This window comes from Ovis aries, chromosome 11 (genome assembly GCF_016772045.2).
Source record: "Ovis aries strain OAR_USU_Benz2616 breed Rambouillet chromosome 11, ARS-UI_Ramb_v3.0, whole genome shotgun sequence".
NCBI lineage: Eukaryota > Metazoa > Chordata > Mammalia > Artiodactyla > Bovidae > Ovis > Ovis aries.
This window is the reverse complement of record NC_056064.1, coordinates 22136715-22157861: the sequence shown is the minus strand read 5'-3', so window position 1 is coordinate 22157861 and position 21147 is coordinate 22136715. Positions and strand designations below refer to the sequence as shown.

At 46.8% G+C, this 21147-nt stretch overlaps 1 protein-coding gene across 1 annotated transcript in view; it reads right to left on the bottom strand.

Moving 5' to 3' along the window:
* Positions 1-11116: 11116 nt before the first annotated feature.
* VPS53 (VPS53 subunit of GARP complex) overlaps positions 11117-21147 on the bottom strand; it is a 124331-nt gene continuing 114300 nt past the window's right edge. Inside the window, 3 exon segments of the mRNA XM_012185438.5 lie at positions 11117-13206; positions 13654-13758; positions 15861-15998. Of these exon segments, the coding sequence (XP_012040828.2) occupies positions 13036-13206; positions 13654-13758; positions 15861-15998 (414 nt within the window). The 3' untranslated portion in view covers positions 11117-13035.

Here is a 21147-nt window from a genome sequence, read left to right as displayed (position 1 = left end):
GCCCAAACCCATAGGCGTCTGTGTGCACACATTGGTAAGGTTGGTTCATACCTCTGTGCCCCTGGGACTCACAAAGGTGGCCTGAACCACACAGAGGTCAGCATGCCAGAGCTTGGCAACTGCACAGAGAAGTGTGCCTGCGGAAACAGGCTGCCTCCTTTTCTGACCTCTCACCTGTGAGACCACCAGGTCAGGTGGGGAGGTGGTGTCTGGCCCAGCCCATGTGGCAATGCTCACCCAGACAACCAAGTGCAGCTTGGGGCGGAGTCAGGCCTGTGACCCCTGAGTGGGGGACCTGGGGACCCCCAGTTAAATGCAGGCTCCACCCTCAAGGCCTCCTATTTGTAAGCTGAGAGCTATTCTCCCAAATGCTCGCTAGTTACACAGAAAAAGGGCTGTGGCCTCTGCAAAATAAAACCCAGATGGGATTAAAAAAAAAAAAACCTCAGATGGAATTTTGAAAAGAGCTGGGGCACATGGTCTTGTTGGAACGGCATCAATACACTTGCACTCTTGGCTCTGTTCTGCTTATTCACACCGGACAAGGACTCGCAGCCCAGAAAAATAGCCCTTCGTTGAGCCACTGAAGTTAAGACCCTTGGTTCCTCGGCTGAAGGGCGCTATAGAAGGGTGTGCAGGCCACAAATGGCCAGTCTGCTCAGCCGCTCTCCAAAGGCAGCCTCCAGACTACGGGGTATTCAGGACCTCTGGGGGATTAGGGTCTGCAGGGCTGTGTGGGGAAGGATGGTGAGTGGGAGCCCTGGGAAGGGGGTACAGTTGGCTCCGCTGTCCTCCCCTGAGCCACTGCCCCTAAGTGCATTCCTCTCCACCCGCTAGATTCAAAACAGAATACACAGCCGCAAAGGCAGCTGTGGTTTGCAGCTCTGTACTGCTGGGAACTCCTGAGACTCACTGAAGGCTATTACATGCCTTTGAAGAAATGTTTTTCAGTTTCGAGTCTCTACTGAAAATTCGCCAGGGGTAAAGAAAGAACTTGAGGTGAGCGGAGAAGCACCAAAGAAAAATTCCATGCATTTCCTGTTTTCCAGGTTGTATCAGTTGATGATTAACTGGAATTTTATCGACTATTGCCTTGTACTTCTTCTGCAGGATGACTCCAACCAGTAACAAGCCTTTCTGGAAAGCTCTGAAGGTGTCTCTCATATGCTGCTAAATAAATCTGGTCATACACACAGGACGCCTGCTATTAATTTTCTTTTTCTTTTCCCGAACCCACTGCTGCAGCCTCTGGTTCTGCTAAGTTGGGTGACAGTGCCCTCCAACAGGACCACAGTCAGCTCCATCAGGCATTCAGAGGCTGCGGCCAAGCCGTCACTGCTGTGGGTACCAAAGCACTGGGCCATGCTGCCAACACTGGTGGTGGGGGAGGGCTCCGTGGCCCGGAGGTGCCAGAGCTATGCTGTGATCTGCAGCTAAGTGCCTCCCGCTCCTTCTAGTTATGTTTATAGGGTGGTCGTTTATAGCTTCGTTTATGCCTGCCTCCTGCCCTAGGTCTCAGCTGGAATGATGCAGGGGCTGCACCAAGAGACAAATAGTAAAAGAAGCCAGCAAAAACAAACAAACAAACAAACAAACAAAACTGCTTTGGATCCAAATCTCTCTCCCCTGAGCTTGGCTTACCCTTCTGGCCCCTTCTCTTCAGATTTCTCTAAAAGACTGTCTGGTTCCACATGCAAAGAGAGCCTCTGGACCTGAGGATGATGGGGCTACTTGACTTCAGTCCCAGTCAGCGCCCTGCCCCACCAGATGCCCATCAAACATCACCTGACCCCCATCTCAACACCTTGCTTCTCAAAGCCTGAAAGGTTAGACTCTGTTACTTCCAGGGATCCCTTTTTTTAGCATCAAGCCTGTCCGCCATCTGAGAAAGGACCTTCTGCTGTTAGTTCGCTGTGTTAGAAGCAGAACTCTCTAGAATGTCAGGCATTGACATCTTATAAACCTAAGACAGGTCACAATCCCTATCTGTTCTACTGCTTGTAATAAAAAGAGCGGTTAATATGAGCTTCGTGTGGGCCTTCCATCACACATGAATATTAAGGAATCTGGGCTTTGTGTTCCTCATTGGAAGACTGTTTATCAGCAGATACCCTAGTCTTACCCCACAAAAACTATTTCACCTCTACTCCCAAGGCTGAGAGCTCTTAGCAAAATCTGCTCTGGGTAAGAGTTTTTGGGGTCTGGGTGTGCACTCCCACTAGACCCATTCACTCAGCCAGCACCTGCCAAGGGCCTCCTGTGTGTGAGGCAGAGTGTGGGAGCATAAGGAGAGCTTCACCAGCCTGGGGGAGAGAGGGAGGGGAGGCTTAGGGGAAGAAGTCTGGAGGGAGTGATGCCCATGCTGATGCAAAAGCCTTAAGTAAGGAACAGGCAGGCAAAGAAGGAAGGCGGTGAGGAGCAAAGCCCTGCCGTGAGGTCTCTGAGGACCTGGACATCTTCCCCCCGGCCTCAATTCACTGAGTGGAGATGACTGCAGACTTGACAAGGGCCCCAAGTTCAATCCCTTCTGGAGTCAATTAGCTCCAATTCTGGACATGCCTCCTGTAAAGATGTCACACTGGTGACAAAGGGGAGTGAGTTAGGGTGGCTCGTTTAGTCCCGCTTTGCTCCTGGCTGGAAATGCGTGTCAAAGACACGGCAACAAGCTGTTCCTTCTCCTTCGGCACTTATGGATAGTTTTGTGATGATACCTTGGCATACAGAAGGTGAACGCTCTGTGCTCAGTTTAGCACCTAAGGCCCCAGTTTCTCTCAAGCCTGGAAAAGTGTTTTGCTCACAGTATAGTTCTTATCTTCTGGGAAATGACTAGTGGCTCTCGGGTAATTACTACTCTCTCTCTTCCCTTTTGCCTGGTGGCATCTGGGGAGGCTTTCATAACATCATAGCAGGAAGGATGGGGCTGCCGGTGGTGAGAGCCTGGTTCACGGTTATCTTCCTGCCTCTCTGGCCTCTACTGAGGAGAAATTGGTTCTGCTTGGCCATGGACTGTCACCCTCTGCTTTTCGTGTTCATGAATCTACACCCTAGGTGTCCTAGCCTGAAGTCTCTTCTAGCCAGCTGGCCTTTCACTACTGCTGAGGGCTCAGGGAGTTTGGAAGCCATCACCCCCCCACACCATGATGGGGTGTGAGAGACTCTAAGATGTGTTGCTCTTGGGTCCATCTGGCTGGACAACACCCTCAGACATTATTTCTCCTCCTCAGGTGTCTTGTTGAATACTTATGTCTCTACAGGGACTGCAGTCTCCCAGGTTAATAGCTGGAAGCCAGGCAGGGCCTCTACATCAGGATTTCCCTCAAACTTAGGGGGGTTTCTCTTATCCTGGGGCTCAGTCCAGAGTGGTGAGGTTCTAGATTTCTTCTCCAGGACCTTCTAGCCTTGAAACCAAGTCATATCCCTTTAGTTTGTCCTTTCCTATTGATACCTGCTGGTCAAAATTCCCCCCACTTCTTTTTTTTTTTTAATGAAAAAAAAAAAAAAAAACAATGTTCACATCAAGATGCACTGTCCCTATGCTGGTGGTGTGGACTGTATGCAAAGTCCTCCAGCATTTTGGCTCTTAAAATGAAAAGGCTCACTTTCAGGATAAAGATCAGAAACAAAGCAAAGCACCATTCCAACAATTCTTGTAACTCGTGACTTCCAAGACTTTCTCCTCCACTTGCAAAGGTTTTTTTTTTTAACCAAAGAATTTCAATTTATTAGGATGTAAACAGGATTTTTAAAAGGTAGCTGTCAAAAAGTCTCCCTTCTGCGTATATGTTTTTTTTTCCCCTATTGATACATCTTGATCTAACTCCATTACTTTCTGTAGTAGGAGTTCAGAAGCTAAGAATTTAAGCTATTATCTCTATAGCATCAGTGCCAGAAAACAGTTCATATAGGGAGCCCAGCCGGAGCCTGGGGAAAGGGCAGAGATAAAGAATAGAAAGGGCTCTCAATTGCATATCAAACTATCACCTCTGTAGTATACAAAGGATGACCGCTGCTTCCGAAAGCAAACCAACAAGGCATGTCCTCCACGAGCCCTGACCAGGAGGGAAGATGCAGTGCTTTTGCTCAATCGGCAAGTTCTCTTGCAGCAAGACACGGCACCGGTTGGCTCACATGTGGTTTTGTGCAATGAAAACCAAAAGGGAACTCAGGCTTGCTGGGTTTCTACAGTTAGAGCTGCAACTACACCCTCTAGATTAAGAAGCAGGAAAAAACACCTAGGGCGCATGAGGATGTAGAGAAGAGATTACACACGTACACGCGGTCTATGGGAGTGTGCAGCAAAACCATCTTTATAGAGGGCATTGTGGCAAGAGCTAGCAAGCGCTTCAAATGCGTGTGCCCCTTCGCTTTCTAAAACTGAACGATTTTAGGACAGTAGCCTACAAAAAGGCGAGCACACGTAAGCAAAGATTTCTACAGATAGATTTTCACTGGTGATGTGTTTCTCACTGCCAAACAACAGAAACCTCTTTGTATACTGATAGGAGACTGGCTAAATGAATGATGATATATCTCAACTATAAAACACCATGTAGCCTTAAAAAGAATGAGTAGCTCTATACATCTTGAGGGAAAAGATGGCCAAGATTTCTTGTTTAGCTGTAGGAAAATATGCAAATATGGTTAATATTAATTTTGTCTGCAAAGTGCCCTTCCCCCATGGTACAGACAAAGTCTGGAAGGAGGGTAGGACCTTTGATATATATATTTCTATATTGTTTAAACTTATTAACATGAATACTCATATTGTGTACTTTAAAAATAAATATTACTATTGCAATATTTTATAAGATGAAGAAACCTAGGCTGTTTCTTTAAGCTATTATTTCTATAGCATCAGTATAGATACTGGGAGCATAGAAATACCAAGAATCATCAGGGTTAGTGGTTATGAGTGAGAGGAGGCCCAGGGGAGCGAACCAGCTCCTTCTCAGACTCTCAGAGCAAAGAGGAACTTGGTGAGCCTGGCCAGGAGACCATGGAGAATGGCTTCTCTATGCGGAAACCCCACTTGCCAGGCCTGACAGGGACTGAGAGGCTTGATTTGCTGGGGCAATTGAGATTTTCTCTTGGTTTCCAGGACTAGTATTTGTATAATCATTTAGAAAAATAAATTTTTTTGGATTAACTAACCATATTCGTTGACAAAGAGAGTTGTCAAGGCAGGAGGAGAAGGGGGAGACAGAGGATGAGATGGTGGGATGGCATCACCGACTCAGTGGACATGAGATCTGCGCAAACTCCGGGAGATGAAGAAGGACAGAAAAGCCTGGCGTGCTGCAGTCCATGGGGTCCCAAAGAGTTGGACATGACTTAGTGCAACTGAATTAATAAAAGGGTGCCTGACTCCAAGACCTTGAGATTGAGGAAGTGGGAAGGGAAGGTGGTCCCCTTTAGAGATGGGCAGTTGTAGGCAGGGAGGCGAGTGGACCTGGAGATGCTCCCCAGAACTGATGGTGGGAACTGCAAGTGGAATGGGGTCAGCTGAGGGGGTGTGGCAGACAAAGGCTGAAAATCCGAGAAACCTCAGAAGGCATAGCTGGTGTTTATGCCTGCGCTGGGCGGGAAAGTTCTCTGAAGGAGTCTGGAGTGAAAACTATGGGGGCCTAAGACCTTGGGGTTTGACATGGGCGGTCATGGTTTGGAAGGAGGGAAGAGTCAGTGACGGAGACTGAGATGTTTGATGGGAGCCAGGAAAGCCAGGTGTGGAAGGAGGGAGGGGAGGAGTCCCGGGGTGGGGAGGACTCACCAAATCAACCGAGAGGGCAAAGATGATGAAAGTGCAGCAAGAAGATTGTCCTTCCAGAGAAGTTTCTGGAAAGCAGTTGAGATGGATGCTGAATGAGGCATGCCTATAGGGGATGGAGGTGGTGGCTGTAACCTCTTGCTGGAAATGGTAACAAAGACCACAAGAGAGGTGGCATGGGGGCCTTAGGGGGTGGCAGGATCAAGGAAAGCATGATACCCCTGTTCACTTCTGCAGGCAGACTGGAAAAAGAGGGCAAGCTCTGAGGAACGTGGTGGGAGCGGGGGTGGGGCAGAAGGGGAGGGGGCGGCCTCCGGGGAAGGACAGCCAGGCAGAGTGGAGCAGCAGATGCAAAGTGGGTACAAGGGTGGCTTGCATGTCACCAGTCCTCTTGCACAGTGGGGCCCAAGTTCCTGACTGGAACTCCTGAGGCCTCAGATTCCCAACGGTCACATGAGGAGATCTGACTGAAGTTCTAAAAGCAGATAAACCCACATACCACCCAACACTGAAGCCCAGCGATCCAACCCCAAGAGCCCCTGGTGAGGCCAGAGGAGTCCCACATGTCATCGTTTCTTTATTTCAAGTCCTGAGAGCGTGGGAAAGCATTGTGTGCACAGACGTGTGAGGCCTCAGGTGTGAGATCTGGGGCTGTGGGCGTTTCCCGAGGAGGACAGGCTTCCTTTCAAGTGTTGCCCAAGCCCCCTCCTCCCAGTTCCGGTTGCGCTGCTTTCCTCTCAGAACACAGCTGCCTTGCACCAGGGGTGCCTTGCTCTCTGATGTCCAACTTCTAAGGGCGGCAAGGCTCAATCCAGGTGATGGCCTCCAGCGAGACTCAAACAGGATCTGGATGACAGTTCAGGGTTGTTGCTGAGTGGGTGGTGGACTTCAGATGAAAGGTACTCTTTCCTGGACAAAGGTGACCGCACCAAATGCCTCCTCCCCTTTACATGGCAGCCCCTGATGAGGGTCTGCAGCTTCCAAATTGACTTCTGGGGAACCTGGAATTCTTGAGATGTTTTGAGGGGCCAAGGAGCTCCACATAAAGCTTTGATTCTATCTTCCCTTTAAGAATGCATACTTGAAGGCTAGTCTAATGACAAAACATTCTAAACTGTAATAACACACATCCTCAAATGTGTTACTGGTGTAAATGTTGAGATTTTACAGACACTTGGTGTATTAAGCTGCCCTGTCAAGGCTATTCTGTCTGTGTAGACCTCAGGATAAAGAGACTCTGTCACATCTAGCTAAACAAAGAGTATCCAGGACTGGAAGGAGAGTGAAAAAAAAAAAACTGAGGGACATCCCTGGGGGGTCTAGTGGCAAAGACTTCCCCTTCCAATGCAGGATGTGCCGGTTTGACCCCTTGTCTGGGAACTAAGATCCCACATGCTTTGTGGCCCAAAAAACCCAAAATATATTACAGAAGCACTATTGTAACAAATACAGTGAAGACTTCAAGAGAACAAACAAACAAAACCTGATACTGTTTGCAAATTGTTCGCTGGATTAAATCAAGATTTCTCTATTCTACGCAACCAAAGCGAAACCCAGAAATAAACTGGATGCTGGGGTTGATGAATATAAATTGCCAGTGTGTGCTCGGTCATGGCTGACTCTTTGCGTCCCCAGGGACGGTTCAATAGAAAGCATTTCTAAGCTACGGTTATGGACAAATTGCCACCCATAACCTTAGCTTTGAAATGCTTTCTATTTAACTGCAATAGTTTCAGTGTTCTCACGGAGTTGCTTTGAAAGATGTCTGAACTCACAAAATACATTAATAAAACATTTTATCTGTTTGTAGAGTGAGAGTCCTATGTAAAGTGGGGTCTCATACATGTGAAAAGCATTGGTGTAGTGCACAGAGCCTGGTGATGGAGTGAGTCTTGAGCTAAATCCTGGCTCTGCCTCCTCAGGAGTCTTACAGCCTTGGGTACGTCATTTGCTCCCCAGGCCTCCAGGTCCACACCGATAAATCATGCCCACTTGACAGGGGTTTTTCGATCCAATGAGGTCTCTAAACTATCCAGGAGGCAGTAAATACTCAGTTCCCTCGATACTCAATAGCCCCGAAGGGCCTGGATCTCTTAGCCCCACTCACAGCCAAGTGTTATTTGCATGCCAAACAGTAGCCAGGCTGAACCTAAAGCCCTGAGCTGCATCAACTAGGACCTGATGGCCCATCAGCACCCTCCTCAGATGACAGAGCCAGCCAGCCAGCCAAGGAGCCAAGACTTGGGAGTGGTTGAGAGCAGTGTCAGGGCTGCAGTAGGGCGTGGGTACGAGGTTGGGGTGTGTGTGTGTGTGTGAGCTCATGTTTTCTTTACACAACACTGGCTACTTTTTCATTTGCCTGCTGAAGCGTTTCACTGGCCGCCCCAGGTGGCCCAATCACAGGACTGCAGTCTGTGCAGAATTCTGTGGACTGTGGTCTCTTCAGCAGGCTATGTGCTTCCCCTCTGCCTAGGAAGGGCCTTCCTTTTCCATCTGCACAGAGCAAGTGAGCAGAAGAAGCTGGAGTTTCTCTCTACTGTTTCACCTGGTGGCCCTGAAAATTGCAGCCCACTTGGTAAATACTTTTCTTGGCCCCAGAAGCAAAGGGAAGTTCTATCAAGAAGCTGTTCTTAATTTCCTATGTGTTGAAAAATTACCCCAAACAGGAGGCGGCCCTGGGTCGTGGCCATTGTGCAAATTCCATCTGATCACTGAGCAGAGGCTACCAGAGTTCTCAGAGTGATAAACATTCTTAGGGGACAAAGCATTTACAGGTTTTCCTATCACTCTATTGCCCAGCATTCTCTGTTATCAGTAGCCCCCAAGGGGATTGAGAGGGCCTGGTTACAGGGATTCCCCTGGCCTTGGGAAAGGTCTGAACATCTTTTGAAAGGGGACTCTGAAGCCATCCAAAGAGCTGGTGAATTTCTGGCTTCCCTGTTAGGTCTGCCTGTCCCAAGATAATCATGCTTAGAGATTTTTGGGCATTGAAGGTCAAAAAAAAAAAAAAAAAAAAAGAAGTGTAGGCAGGAATTTTGTCCCTGCCAGGAATGGCCAGTTGAAACGAGTTTCTGTGGACACCGGACACCATATCTAAAGACAGTTTTTTGGATGGAAGCCTTTGGCAACCCTTCTGATTTGCATTCAGAGGAAACTTGCCACTTTTTCCATAACAGGCAGCCCAGCCAACACCACCCGGGAGGGAGGAAGTTCTTTCAGCGTCTGCAGGTTTATCCCTAAATGCTACGGAAACAGCAGCTGCCAGGGCAAGGGGAACAGAGGATGGAGAGCCTTTTAAAATTCTTGAGTAAGTCGGATCTCACCAGCAGGACCTAAAAAGGCAAAGGCTTGACATTCCGGTGCTTGCGGCAGATGCGGCCTGCCCCCGGGGGCAGGCTGTGTTGTGAGCCCAGGGACAGAGCCAACTCTATGGCCACCTGCCATTCGGTCAGGTCATCCACCTGGGGTCCAGGCCTGGCGAGTGACAATGAGGAGGTCACATTTCACACAGCCTTGTGGCTGACAAAGGGTGTAGCTGGCTCTTGTGTGACCTTCACCATGCTGTTAATTATACCCCTGTTGACAGATACTAAAAACTGCCTTAAAAAAAAAAAAGTCTTGAGTTTGTTACAATGTTGCTTCTGTTTTATGTTTTGGCCTCAAGGCACCTGGGATCCTAGCTCCTCCACCAGGAATCAAACCCACCTCTCCCCTAGCGCCCGGAGTATTAAAAGGAGGAGTCTTAACCACTGGGCCACCAGGAAGGTCGTGGCTTCTGTTTCAAATGGACATTCTTCATGAGGCACTGCTTACCTGGTTATGCAAGCAAGAAGGAAGATAATTGGTAGGTCAGTCATCGGACCATGTTCTTCCAGGTGGGTTAGACAGAAAGGCTTCTTTCCTCATCAGACTGATTTCTGGCTGCCCTATAAAAGTGGGGAGCTGGTGGAAAAAAAGAATGGGAACTCGGGAATGATCGCAAAGCCAACCTAACGGAAGAACCGCCACAGATTTTCCAGGGCTGAGGGGAACATCAGACTTCTTCACACGTTCACTGCAAAATGTCCACCCAGCTCTTAAGGAAACAGGCAGACTGTGCGCAGGACAGCCGCTGGCAGTCACATGGACAAGCAGGCTGAGACCGGAACCATGGGGCGGAGGAGGGCAAGTCAATGGGATAGGAATCTGGAGCACAAGGAGGCTTCCCAATCAGAAGCAGGATGCTTTATGCCTAGTCACAGAGGGTTTCCCCATCTGTGGATATGCCAGGACCTTGCCCATGGGCACCACGGCCTGGTTCTGTGCCCTGTTTCCTCAGGCTGTCAGGAGAGGGGTGCATCTTCACCAGGGAGAAGGGCAGATGCTGAGGGGGAGCCCAGGCTTCTTGGGCGTGCTAACTTTTTACTATAGTCCGTTCTGTTTTCTGTCAACAGTAAGGAAATACATCCTAGCAAGTGACATCCAGTAATGCTTTAATTAACTGTAATATTTTATGCTCCAATAATGCACCAAGAAATCACTTCCAGATGGGGAAAAGGAATGATATTTAGACAAAAAGGCAATCCCTTTACTTTCAGCAGATCAGTATCTCCCAAAGGTACAGAACAGAACCTTGAGGGTCCAGGGAAGGTGGGCGGGGGGGGCGGTTTATCTATTTTGATACATATTGGAATTTGAGACTGGAAAATTACCTTTACTGTATAAAACTCACAGTACTCTTTCGGCATGCCAGCATCTCGTGTGTCTGTGTTTCCAGGACTCTTGTTTAAATGGCCCAGTGCAGTCCTAACCATTTTATTTTTAGCGATCTGACTTGGAGGGGACGAGAAGTGTGAAACACTTGCTTTCAGCCTCAAGCAAGCTGGTTATTTTGGAGATTTTTCTTGCTAGCAAGAGGAATTTCATTTCCAGCTGTGAACTTCTGGCATTTTCCCTGGCGTTCCATAAACAGGGGACTAGGGTTCCTCGTCCAACAGCAATTCAGGGTGGGCTGCTATCACATCCCCCATTTCTCCTGCTCACTCACCCTGCCTGCCCGTCACTGTCACACTGGTCCTTGGAAGCTGACTTTCGGTCTTGTTCTGTCTGTACCGAGGAGCCACCTGAGGTGTGAGAAAGTCGGCACCCTTTTCTGGTGGGGTAGGCAAAGCCCTGGGTACTGGGTCTTTATTCTTCAAGAGAGGGAGGAGTGGTGGTAGTTGCTTCAATTCCCAGAACTGAGTTTGGAGGTCAAGATACCCGTCTGTGGTGGTTCCTATTTCCCGATTACGATCCAAACAGAACTTTCTCCAGCCTGAGCACCTCTAACCAGCAATCCGGAAGAGTTGCCACAGTAAAGACAGGAGAGAACTCTTTATCAATTATAAATTACCAATATTTATTTTCACCACATAAGGTAACTTCAAAGTTTTCTTTTTTTTTTTTTTTTTGAAGTCTAGAGAAAGTAGAGGGAAGGAGCCAGTACAATGTCTAATTTAGCTGAACAGCAGAGTTGTTAGCTACTGTTTTGATCAATGAGGGCTCCTTTATACATATTATTTCAAAGTGACAATAATAAATAAATCTTCCGTTTAGGGCCTAGTCATCAAAACAAAGGAGAATCCTAGTCAGGATGGGGACAGCATGATTTCTGCCGTGGTCCCTCCATCAACACAAACTCAAAATTCAAGATGCTGGCTATGAGCAAAAAAACATTTTTACTGTCTGGGTACCAGGTTAATTATACAGTAATTACACTTGCTTACAGTCAGAAAAAAAATACCCATTTGTGAAAATGTGCAATAGGAAATCTTCAATAAAGCAAGTTCCTATTATAATGGTTCTTCATAAGGAGTAAATATTATAATCATAATGGAACTTTTCACAACTGTATGCTGGGCGCTACTCCAGGCTTCCAGACTGACTGATTCACAACCTCCAGGCATTTGTACTTGTGAAAATAAAAAGGGCCTCAGGTGATGCTGATGCAGACCCCCAATGGAGAAACAGGCTCTGTCTGTACAGGACGTACACACAGCATTCAGCTCCCATCAACAAGACACTTAACGTAACTCCTACTGACATCTGTTGGCTCCTTGGAGATTACTGACAGTGTAATAAATCAAGAAAGCAACTTCTCTGGCTGTGACCACCTGGGGCTGGTGGTGGTGGAGGAGAAACTGCCTTGACATCTCAATGCCATTATGGAGATGTCCAGAAACTGACTCCTTGTGAATGAACCACAAAAAGAAGTGTGGATCTGTAAACACCAAGAGTGACAAGAACCAGGTGCGGGAGTCCACTGGCGTTTCCAGCTTCCCGGGCCAATGACAGACGGCTAAAGTGGCTGCCTGGAGATGGGCCCGTCACCCCCTCCTTTCAGGAGTGAGACGAGAACATTAACCTCAATTAGCATGGGCTGGATAACTTTCCCAGAGCAGCACCATGGCTGTCTGGGCAGAGGGAAACCTGCTGACTGAGCTGCCTGGGAGACCCACTGTGCTCCTCCCTACTCCTCCTGGGAGACCCACTGTGCTCCTCCCTACTCTTCCTGCATTTTTCTTTTTTTTGGCTGCAAGGTTTACTTCTCGCTATTTTATTTTCTTATTTGGCCACATGGCACATGGGATCTCAGTTCCCTGACCAGGGATCGAACCTACACTCCCTGCGCTGGAAGCTCAGAGTCTTAACCACTGGACCACAAGTCCCCTTGCACTTTTCTTACTTAGCCATCCTTTCTTCATAGGGCTCAGCTAAAGGCCACACCTCTCTCTTCCACCACATCTATCATCTGCCATTTCATCACTGGAGCCCTAGAGCCAAACCTAGAGGACATCTCTTAGGAGTCTGGCTGCAGAGGGCACCTCCAACAGCTGCAGGTGGGGGAAGCTGTGAGAGCCCGGCTCTCTGGCCCACAGTGCTAGGACAGAACAGGGAAGGGAACAGGGCCACAGTCATAGAGGGCAGGACCGTGCGGGCGAGGCTAGAGAGTCAGTGACGACCGGAGCAGTCGGGAGCAGCTGGGGAACAGCCAGTGAAGCCCGGGAACCGTCTTTACCCACTGTGGCCTCTGCTACAGGAATCAGAGATTGCCTCCAGTCCTTACTTGGCTTCTCCCATTAGGCAGGAATTAAGACAAGGCATGGGAGCGACCCAGGAATGACCCAAACATCCCAGGAAGTTTCAGGACTGATGATCTGAGGATCTGGGGAGCACAGGAGATGTGAGGGGCGTCCGGGGATTCGGTTGTGGGTGGCTCACCGGCCAGGGGGAAAAGTGCCCCCTGGGTGCTCCTACAGTCTCTTTTTAATCAGTTTCTCCAGTTTGCGGATGCGCGAGGACTCCTGTTCTGGAGTTGGAGCCAGGAGGGACAGGGAGCTGGAGCCTTCGGGTCCTGAGGGCGGGGTGGGGAGCCTCTGGCGGAAGAGCTCCAGCATGCTGCTCTGCTCACTCCGCTTCAGCCCCTGAGGTGGAGACAAAGGAGGGTGATGGCAGGTCTGGCCCCCAACGACCCAAGGGCAAGTGCAGTATCTGGTATTCACTAGGCTGAGGATTAGTGCTTTCTCCAGGGGAGATATTAGCCCTGGGTAGTAGCCTGGGAGAGAAGCAGGGGAGGAAGAAAAGACAGAAGGAGAGGAGAGAAAGGGCTGAGAGGGCAAGTGGCCAGGCAGCAGGATGCGGGAGGGCGGCCTCCTCTTCTCGCAGCCCCGCCAAGCCCAGCTACCTGCCATCAGGAGGTGATGGGGGGCATGGTCACGGGCCCTGGTTCCCCCTCCTCAAATGGCTTCTTGCAGCCTGGGCCCAGCAGAGGGACTTTGAGGAGGACCCCCAGGGACCTGTACTCCACCCCCCAGTGAGTCACGGGGTGTGAGAAGGATGCAACCAGGGACAGGACAAGATGCTGAGCTCACCTTCATGTCTAGGATCTTCTGGAAGGTTTCTGTGTTGCAGTCTGTCAGGAGCTTGATGTAATTGTCCACAAATACCACCAACGGCTCGTGAGGGGCCATCACAACCTGTGAGGGAGAGAGAAGAGTCAGGCCTGCCGGACACGTTTATGATCCGAGGCAGCAGAGCATCTTCTCCAGAAATGTCCTGACAGCCTGTTTCATCTCAGCATCCAGTTACAGCAATGCTTCCAGTCAAACCCGTCCATCCTACAGGAAATCAACCCTGAATATTCACTGTAAGGACTGAGGCTAAGGCTCCAATACTTTGGCCACCTGATGAGAAGAGCCAACTCATTGGAAAAGACCCTGATGCTGGGAAAGATTGAAGGCAGGAGGAGAAAGGGGCAACAGAGGAGGAAACGGTTGGATGGCATCACTGACTTAATGGACATGAGGTTGAGCAAGCTCCGGGAGATCGTGAAGGACAGGGAAACCTGATGTGCTGTAGTCCATGGGGTCACAGAGAGTCAGACATGACTTAGCGACTGAACACCACCACAATGCTTCCTAAGGTTGCTAAATAAAAAATGTCACGTGAATTGCTTTTTACATACAGATTCCTATGTCTCTCCTCTGAAGATTCTAATTCATAGAGCCTGGGGAGGAGTCCCAGGTGTCTTTTTTTAAAATATCAAGACCACAGGAAACACTGTGTTGGAGGGCCCCCTGTCTGGGACATTTCCTGGGTTTCTGGTACCTGCTCCTTCTGTCCTGACGTATCGTTGTTCCCAAGTGAAGTGTCACTCAGTTGTGTCTGATTCTTTGCGACCCCATGGACTATACAGTCTATGGAATTCTCCAGGCCAGAATACCGAAATGGGTAGCCTTTTCCTTCTCCAGGGGATCTTCTCAACCCAGGGATCGAACCCAGGTCTCCCATATTGCAGGCGGATTCTTTACCAGCTGAGCCACAGGGAAGCCCTGGTTCCCAAGGGATGGCCTCAACAAGCATTGAGTTAAGCAGATTTTCTCAAGAACAAAAACTCCACAACAGCCTCAGTGTTTCCAAGACTTTAAAATCGGGAACTTCATATAACTACATCCACTTCACACACCAGGGCTTCCCTGGTGGCTCACTGGTAAAGATCCACCTGTCGATGCAGGTGATCCCTGGGTCGGGAAGATCCCCTGGAATAGGAAATGGCAACTCACTCCAAGATTCTTGCTGGAGAATCCCATGGACAGAGGAGCCTGGTGGGCTACAGTCCATGGGGTCGCAAAAGAGTCAGACACGACTCAGTGACTAAACAGCAGCAACAACTTCATGTGCCACCAGCAGGAGAGCCCTGGCATCAAAACCCTTGTGTTCATAGTCATTTGGTTTTCACTGTGGGGGTCCGGTTTTCTTCCTCCAGTAGGTTTACTACCAGCTGGGGAAGAAATGGATTAGGCTGCTTTCAGTTTCCTTAGGTCAAAGCCCAAGGTCTGTGGAGGCCCCTCGCCTGGTCCAGCCACATCAGGGCCCGCCGTGACTCCCCACTCCTCCATCATTTGAGCCATTCTGCTTGCAGACTGACCTGAAGGGCCTGGAGGCCCTGGCCTTCTAAGAGCATCCCCTGACAGCTCCATTTGTTCTCCAGCCTTCTCTCCCCTCCCCAGTAGGCTCCCTCTCCACTCGACAAGTCCAGGTAGAAATCAGATGCAGGAGTTCAAGGCTTCAGACATTCTTAGCATCATCACCCCACATATATTTTGTTAAATGGGTCTTTAGAAAACCATTTGCTGATTAGAATTAGCTATGCGACATTTGTTCGAAGTTCCTATAAGGTGGCAGAGCTTAGAAAGCCAAGAATGGGAGGAACTGACAGCTGGGAAACAGAGAGAAGCAGAGCAGAGAGACCCTGACTGGAGGCTGATTGAGTGACAATGCCACCCAGCCTCCAATCTTGGCCAAATCTTATTACAAGAGAATCCCATTAAAAGAAAGAATGCATTTGTCAGACAGAATTACTGACCCCAACCCCGGCCCCCGCAACACTGCACTGACTTTCAACAATAACTGATGAGGCCAAAGTCTGGTCCAGTCAAAGAATGCAGACAATCTTTTGGGACTGATGGGAATAGGTCTAACCTGTGCTTTTTGAGACTAGTACTCAGTACTGCTTCAAATAAGCGGTCAGGTAACTAGGCCCTTTTAATTGAAACCCTAAAGAAGACACAAGTCCCACCTTGAGGATCATCTCTGCGCGGGTCATGCCTTTCACCACAATCTTGGTGTAACTGGCCGGGGCTTTCCTCACCACCTGAGAGCCGATGGAAGGCAGATCAAGCAGGACCATCTTCAGGGAGTGCGTGTCCAGCAGTAGCTGAGGGAAGAGAACAGAACAGTCCCAGCCACTTCACATGGGCACAACACCTAGTGTACTCACGCTGATAAATAACATTTTCTTGATATTAAAACATTTTTAAAATTTATTTTAATTTTTGGCTGCACTGGGTCTTCACTTGTGTGTGTGAACTTTCTCTGGTTGCATCGAGCAGGGGGCTGCTCTTCGTTGTGGTGTGTGGGCACGTGGTGTGTGGTGTCTGCTCTCATTACAGCAGCTTCTCATTCTAGCTTGAGGGCGCTAGAGCCTGGGCTCAGTAGTTGTGGTGCGCGGCATGTGGAATCTTCTCAGACCAGGGATCAAACCCAGATCCCCTGCATTCCATTTAGAAAGCAGTTCAGGATATGTATGAAGAACCTTACAAATGTCTTTAAAATTTCTGCTTATTGAACAGGCAAAAAATGGTAACTCCATACTGCTCTATTTTGGGTTTCTCTGGATGCTAGTGAGGACGTAGGAGATTGAGCCAAATTTAAACATCAGGAGCTTGGGACTTCTTGGTGGTCTAGTAGTTAAAAATCTGCCTGGACCACCAGGAAGTCCCAAGATGAGATTTATAATAAAGTAATCAAGACAGTGTGGTACAGGTGAAAGGACACATAGATCAATTGTGCTGAAGAGAAAGCCCAGAAATACAATCACAAATACAGTCCACACAAATAGAGTCAACTGATCACTCACAAAGCAGCAAAGGCAACTCAATGGAATAAAGACAGTCTTTTCAACAAACGGTGCTCGAACAACTGAGCATCCATGTGCAAAAAAAAAAAAAAGAAAAAAGGAAAAGGAAAAAGGAATCTAGACATAGACCTTTCACCCTTCACAAAAACTAACCCAAAATGGATCATAGGCCTAAATGTAAAACATAAAACTATAAAACTTCTAGAAGGTAACATAAGAGAAACCCTAGATGACCCTGGGTATGGTGATAACTTTTTAGATATAAGACCAAAGACATGATCCATTAGAAACTTACATTACCATCTGTAAAATAGATAGCCAATGGGAATTTGCTGTATGTCTCAGGACACTCACACAGGGGCTCTGTATCAACCTTGACGGGGTGGGATGGGGAGGGAGCTGGGAGGGAGATTCAAAAGGGAGGGGATACATGTATCCTGATTCATGTTGAGGTTTGACAGAAAACAACAAAATTCTGTAAAGCAATTATCCTTCAATTAAAAATAAATAAATTAAAAAAAAAGACATGATCTATTAGAGAAATAACTGATAAACTGGTCTTCGTTAAAATGAAAAATGTTTGCTCTCCAAAAGACAATGTCAAGGGGGTGAGAAGGTAAGCTGTAGATTAGGAGAAAGTATTTGCAAAAGATACATCTTATAAAGGATTGTTATCTAAAACATACAAAGATTTTTCAAGAAAAACTCAGCAATAAGAAAACAATCCAACTAAAAAATGGGCCCAAGATCTTAACAGCTACCTCACCAAAGATATATAGATAACAAATAAGAATTTGAAAAGATCTGATTCCTGAAAATCAGTAAGAAAAAGAACAGCAACCCCAGTAAAAACAATACCAACAACGGGGCAAAGATTTGAACAGGCACCTTGCAAAAGTGGCGACACCAGTGCTCATAAGGACTGTGAAATGCTGTGTGTGCGTGCCCAGTTGTGTCCAACTCTTTACAACCCCACGGACTGTGGCCCGCCAGGCTCCTGAAACTTAGTTTCACTAGCGACCCTGTAAACACAAATCAAAGCCACAACTGTGTATCATTTTGTACTCATCGGAAAGGCAAAAGTAAAAAGGTCGAAATACCAAGTGTTGGCACACATATAGTGCAAAGAAACTCACACTTAGGATGCGGTATTATAAACTGGTTGAAGCACTTTGGGGGAATTTCAGTACTATTTTCTAGTGGAATTTGTGCATAACCTGTGACACAGTACTCATATCCTTTAGCGAAATTCTTGCCCATGTCAAAAAAGGTTCCTTGAATCCACTGTTTGTAAAAGCAAAAGATTGGAAACAGCCTAAATGCCCATCAATGGTGCAGGATGGATAGACACACAGCGCTATATTCAGGCAATGGAATATGACACTGAAGTTAAAGTAAGCGACTCAAACACCTATATCTCACAGATAAGTCTCAGAAACCATTATTATGTTGGGCAAAAAAAGCAACTGGGGAAATGATATGTACAGTACCATTTGTATCAAGTTTAAACATTTGCAAAACAAAATTATATATCGTTTTTGGATGCACACACATGTAACTTATCAAAGCACATATGGGAATGATAAAATCAAAATCAGAATAGTGATTATCTCTGGGCATGGAGGGAGAGGCATGGCAGGGTAGGTCCACAGGGGACTTCAGCCATAATTATAATTTATATGAAAAAGATTTACAGCAAATATAGGACCATGTTAAGATCTGACTAAGCTAAGTGGGAAGCTGATATTCTTGACATTATTTTCTATACTTTTATTAACTGGAACTATGTTTTTCTGTCTCTTTTTTCATAGTATGCTATTAAATATCTGAGGCCTAGAAAGGATTCAACTTTATCTTCTATGTAGTAGAATTTCAGCGTCTTGTCAAAATCAAAGCTGTGTCTTAGCATTATCTGCTAGCAGGAAAAAAAAATCAATGATTATTTAAAAAGGTATGGGGATATTTCCTGTTTTTTCTGTACTTTCTACTTCCCAGAGAATATTATATGCATAAATAATTGTACAGTCTTAAGTGACAGGAAGAGTTTTGAATGAACCAGACATAACCCTCTAGTATCTCCCATATTTTGAAAGATAGGACATTCTCAATTCTTGGCCAGTCACAGTAAAATTCTCTCCTCACCAGACAGATGCACAGATGGAAACTTGGTCTCAGGTTTTACCGGAAGTAATGCAGTCAGAATAGGTGGGAGCTAGTCCGACAGACTTCATGGCTGTCCGTGGGAAATGAAGGTGAAATGGCCCATTTATCATGAAAATCTGTTGGCTTTCATCTTTGAAAATAGCTAAAAGTTCATCTCCTTATGCATGAGGCACTGGGCAAGAGGTGGCTGTCAGCCAAATTTGGCTGAGCCTCAGAGAAAAATTTTGGGGGTGATATGGCTCATGTTGTTGGTGGGCTACTGGGGTGCAAAGCTGGCCAGCATGCTATGCCTGGGAAGGGTCATCGCGCATTAATGGAAAGCTCTGACACCTCTTGGGAGACAACATGACTATCACAGTGATAGAACCTTTGAGCAGACAAAATAAAGGCACACTCCTAGAAGGTAAAGGCCGCTTATATAACACTAAGTTTTTAAATGAGGTGATGTGGAAGAAACAGTTCAGGATATGAGGAATAGGTGGGCCAAGGTGAGGACATGTCTTGTTTCTTTCCTCGTTCCTTTTTTTTTAAAGGCATAACTTTCATACATAAAGTACACAAAGACCAAGTACACAGCTTGATAAATTATTACATATATATACACCCTATGGGGCTTCCATGGTGGCTCAGACAGCAAAGGATCCATCTGCAGTGTGGGAGACCTGCATTTGATCCCTGGGTTGATTCTCCAGGAAAGATCCCCTGGAGGAGGGCACGGCAACCCACTCCAGTATTCTTGCCTAAAGAATTCCCACAGACGGAGGAGCCTGGTGGGCCATAGTCCATGGGATCATAAAGAGTTGGGCATGGCTGGGCGACTAAGCACAGCACAGCACATACAGCCTACTGCCTAGTTAAAGACACGAGACATTTCCCCATCAACCAATGAATGAAGTCAGTGCTCTGTGATGACCTACAGGGGTGGGATGGGGGTGAGGCGGGAGGGAGGTCCAAGAGGGACGGCTGATTCACTTCACTGCAGAGCAGAAACTAACACAACACTGTAAACTAGTTATACTCCAAAACAAACACAACAGACGAAAGGACAAAGGAGATGTTGCGTTCACACAATGGAATACTACTCAGCCACAAAAAAATGAAATACTGTCATTTGCAACAACATGGATGGACCCAGACAGTATCATACTAAGTGAAGTTAAGCCAAACATCATATGATATCACTTATACATACTGAAATCTAAATTCAATAGAAAGGAATTTATTTATAAAACAGGAACAGATTCACAGACATAGAAAACAAACTTACGGTTACCAAAGGTGAAAGGTGGGGGCGGCGGGGGGGTGGATAAACTAGGAGTTTGGGATCAGCAGATACACATTACTATGGACAAAATAGATAAACAACATGGTGCTACTATATAACACAGGAATTATATTCGGTATCTTATTATAATCTATAATGGAAAAGAATATGAAAAAGACTATATAATCTTTATATATGTATATGTACATGTATATAACAGAATCACTTTGCTGGACATCAGCAGCAGTACTTCAAGTCCTCTATACTTCAATTAAAAAAATAAATTAAAAAGATGACTTGGGACATTATCTGCATCCCAGAAGGCTTCCTCGGGTTCTCTTCCAGTCAACGCTCTTCCTTCCCAACAAAGGCTACCACTCTTCTGCCCTCTGTGCCTCAGGACTGGCCTGCTGCTCATTAACCTGCTATGAACATTCTTGTACATGTCTTTGGTGGCCACACACCCTCATTTCTCTGGGGGTAGCATCTACGTAGAATTGCCGGATCAAGGGGTAGGCACATGTTTAGCTTTAGTAGAGACTGTCTGATAGGTTTCCAGTTTGGTTGTACTAATTTCCAGTCCTATCAGTAATGCCTGAAAGTTCCAGTTGCTTTACATTCTCACCAACACTTGGTATTCTTGGTCTTTTTTAATTTTAGCCATTCTGATTCTGTGATTTTAATTTACATTTCCCTAGACAATTAATATGCTTACTGGCGAGCCTCTTTTTGAAGCACCTGTTCAAGTCTTTTACCATCTTTTCTACTGGCTGATCATCTTTTTTCTAATTGATTTGTTGAGGTTTTTCTAAAGTACATTTTTCAACTTTATTCAGGAATAATTGACAAATACACTTTAACTGCATATATTTAAAGTGTACAAGGTGATTATTTGATATACATACACTTTGTGCAATGATTACTAAGATCAAGATAATTAACTCTCCTTTTGCGTATGTGGTAAGAATGCTTAAGATCTACTCTCAGCAAATTTCAAGTACATCACACTGTATTATTAAT